Source organism: Limulus polyphemus, unplaced genomic scaffold (assembly GCF_000517525.1).
Source record: "Limulus polyphemus unplaced genomic scaffold, Limulus_polyphemus-2.1.2 Scaffold315, whole genome shotgun sequence".
NCBI classification, from domain to species: Eukaryota; Metazoa; Arthropoda; class Merostomata; order Xiphosura; family Limulidae; genus Limulus; species Limulus polyphemus.
Window position 1 is genome coordinate 606,634 of NW_013665925.1, and position 4,108 is coordinate 610,741.

At 33.5% G+C, this 4,108-nt stretch overlaps 1 protein-coding gene across 1 annotated transcript in view; it reads right to left on the minus strand.

The window, feature by feature from the left end:
- Positions 1–4,108, minus strand: part of LOC106457309 (ras-related and estrogen-regulated growth inhibitor-like protein) — a 30,366-nt gene that overhangs the window by 5,485 nt on the left and 20,773 nt on the right. The window contains exon 3 of the mRNA XM_013916703.2: positions 569–645. Coding sequence (XP_013772157.1) covers positions 569–645 — 77 coding nt within the window. The remainder of the gene's footprint in view (positions 1–568; positions 646–4,108) is intronic.

Genomic DNA, 4,108 nt, shown 5'->3' on the forward strand with positions numbered 1-4,108 from the left:
ATATATATATATATATATATATATATATACACATTGCCCGGCTGAGGCCTAGAACTTTCTACAAACTACGAGATGTTATGATGTAACAATACACATTTAAAGCAACATGAAAAATTCAGAAGGTTCAAATAACGTGACGTCAATTCACAACAATTGGACTACCGAACCCAACAAATGATTGGTAAACAGTTACCTAAGTAAACTGCGATAAATTATCGCTTCTAAAAATACTAAATTTAACAATCTTATATTAGATTTAAATGAAACAGCCGTGTATATCTAACAACCAGCATTGAAATTTAGTGTAAATTGTTATTGGTCAATATGTAATTTGCTTACGCATTTGTTAATATTAGTAATAAAAGAAGGCAAGTATATAGATGTTAAGGACGGGAGTAGATCGCGCTAGACATAATACATTATTCAACATTTACTTGTTAGTATAAACTACAGAAAAAAATAATACTTGAAATAAGCTTCTAAAGATCAAATAGACAACTTTTTCCCAAGATTCTCGTTATTATTATTTGTCAATACGGGTATAAATGTATCCCAAAACAGGACTTACAGGAAACCTAGATACGTCGAATATCTCAACGTTACTGACCATGCCATCAAAGGTCACTGCGTGTTTATAGAGCCAATCTGTAAAAGAAAAGTAGAAATTATGCGTAAGCTGCCACGAAATAACCCGCTGCTTGCATAAAGAAAAAAACAATAGAATTTGCAACATATCCTAACTTATCTACTTTGTTTCTTGATGAATAAAATATAAAAATAAAGTTACTGATGTACTGTGAGGTATATATATAAGAAAAGTAAGTTCAAATCAAACTTTTTGTTTAAATAAGTTACTATCTACAGGTACATTAGACATTTTTCTTCTCCATTCTCGATTATTGAGTTTTAAATTTTGGGTTGTGTTGTTATAAACTTGATTCAAATGGTCATTCTTCCTTTCCTGATTGATTCATCAATTTAACGAAAAGTACTACCAAAATTTACTTTTGTTTGACGTTCTTGTTGTTTCTGTTTCATTCAAAAGGTATAATTCTATGTAGCATCTAATAATGGTAAATAAACGAGAAAAGTCGAATCTATTTCTCAGGCTATAGATAACTCGCCGTAGCGCCATCGTGCGTCAGAATGAGCCTTTCTTTCAGTGAGAAGTGCGAGTAGAATCTTTACACAGCTATCCAACTCTCAGTGGGTTAGTGGGCGACAGTTGCTATCAAAACGATCTAGAGTCTGGTTTAGGAAGGCGAACTCGGGTGGGGGTCTATCGTCCACAAAAAATTAGAGATTTTCTCTTTTTTTACAATATTAAGTCATCTGCGTCGGAAACACGACTTGTATGATCAACCTCAAAATATGTGAAATTTTCAGGAAAACAAACCTTTCATGAATAATTGTATCATAAATTCCAACCATCGTGACAGATGAAATTTACATATATTGCATGGATAAACAAAATCTACATTTACAAGGCATTTTCTCAAGAAATGCATAAAGTATAACTTTTACAAAGTTAATTAAAGTCAATAAAAATTCATTTTCCATATCAACGGCTGGTGCTATCTAATTGACCATATTTAGTATCTTTTGACTGTATTCTCGATCGGTTTTTGTTGCTACATTTAAATTATCGCAAATATATGAAAGGTTATAAGTATATTTGGTTTTCTTCTATTTGTAAGCTGCGTGGATCTTCACAGTAAACAACTGTTTGTTATGTTCTTTGTAAGCAATGGCATACTTTTAAGGTTTATACGTCACATCATGTTCAGTAAATCAAATGTTCATTCTCTATGTTCATTCATTTTCTATGTAAAATACACAGGGAGTCCCACAAGTAATTAGTGGGATGTCTTGCAGCACTGATGTTAGTTTTTGTTCCTAGTTTGAGTAACTCATGGGTAATAACGTCATGGACCCACAAGTAATAAATACTTTACAAATATTTGATCAAGACAATTCAAGGGCTAAATATTGTTTCGTATTACTTTATAAGTAATTTCTACACCTTTGAATATTATTTTGCATTGTTAGCATAGTATACAGATTTAGGACTAACCCAAATCTCTTTAGCTGGTCGGACCTCGTGAAATATTCCTGGGAAAGCGACCGAGACTATTGTTAGCAGTGAAGACCCCAACTAGTGATTCATCATGTTCCAACAAATCAATCTACTTAACTGGTTGAATCTCGTAAAATATATCTGGAAGAGCGGCCGAGACTATTGTTAGCAGTGAAGACCCAACTAGTGATTCATCATGTCCCAATCAATCTACTCAGCTGGTTGAATCTCGTGAAATATATCTGAAAAAGCGGCCGAGATTATTGTTAGCAGTGAAGACCCCAACTAGTGTTTGGTTTGGTTTGTTTTTAATTTTGCGCAAAGCTACACGAGAGCTATCTGCGTTAGCCGTCCATAATTTAGCAGTGTAAGATTAGAGGAAGACAGCTAGTCATCACCACCCACCGCCAACTCTTGGGCTACTCTTTTAACAACGAATAGTGGGATTGACCGCCACATTATAACGCCCCCACGGCTGAAAGGGCGAGCATGTTTGGTGTGACGGGGATTCGAACTCGCGACCCTCAGATTGCGAGCCGAGCGCCCTAACCACCTGGCCATGATCCCAACTAGTGTTGCAACGTATTCCAATCAATCTGTTTAGCTGGTTGAATCTCGTGAAATATGTCTAGAAAAGTGGCCAAAACTATTGTTAACAATGAAGACCCAAACTAGTGCTTCAACATATTCCACTCATAACAGGGGTTAGGTTTCTTCTGTACTGACTGTTAACATTATGCAATTTTAGTTAGTTTCTTTTATATAACTGGCATCATTAGGTTATAAGCCACTTTCTGGTTCTGATATACATCGATCAGAAATGGCTAATAATGCAATTTTTCGAAATTTATTATGCCTTCAAAATGTCTTCCTGAGTAGAGTTAAATTTACCTTAAAGACGTAAACTTTCAGAAAGCTATGTACGGTCTTGACACGGCTTCAGCAAACTAATAAAAATAAAGAAAAGGGTTTGTAGAATGATGCCAAGAATATGTGATGATCTTAAGGCTAATCTCCTATACAAAGCTGGAAAACTCCCGCGAAAATGTCAGTGTTTCTTGTCCTTAGTTTCTGTGAAATATTACATAAGTTGATGCTGCTCAATACAGGTAATTGTTAAACAGTTTTATAGAGATTAAACTTAATGTTTGGCTTAATTTTAGAGTTAAGACCATGGAAAGGAACTGGGTGATGATTAACAAAGTATATATATATATATGTGTGTATAATATGTGTAGTTAGGAGAAGCTGTATAAAACTATATCTTTTTTATTTTTCGGTTACTGTGGCTAAGATTTTGTTTTTTATTAATAACATTCATATTACTCTTATTTAACACCTGTTATACTGGATAACTCTGTTACACATCGCGTTTATAGATGTTTTATTACCAGTCGTAAATAAATATATGGTGGTTGCTTTATAACAGCAGTGTTTCGTTAGTGGTGTCATTGATGTGTTAAAATTTTATAACAGTTGTATTTCGTTAAGGTGTGAATTTCTTATACACGTTTATAACAGCAGTTTCATTAATGGTGTGTGGATATTTTATAAAAATTGTAGGTCGTTAAGGTGTGAATATCTAAAAAAATGCTTATAACAGCGGTGTTTCGTTAATGGTGTCATTGATGTGTGGATGTTTTATAACAGTTGTACTTTTGTGAAGGTGTGAATATCTGATAGATGCTTATAACAGTAATATTGCATTACTGATGTATGAATATTTTGTAACATTTATATTTTTGTGAAGGTGTGAATATCTGATAAATTCTTATAATAGCAGTGTTTAATTAATAATGTCATTGGTGTGTGGAAATTTTATAACAGTTGTATTTCGTTGAGGTGTGAATATTTTACATAAGTTTATAACAATATCAATGGTAATAATGGCTGGAGACGGCTTGAGTGGGTAATGAAGAAAAACTTTAATATAAGTTTAACATAACAGCACATTTACAACGTTTCGACAAGGTTTTGTCATCATCATATTTAGCAAATACTTTGGTACCTGATGATGACAAAACCTTGTCG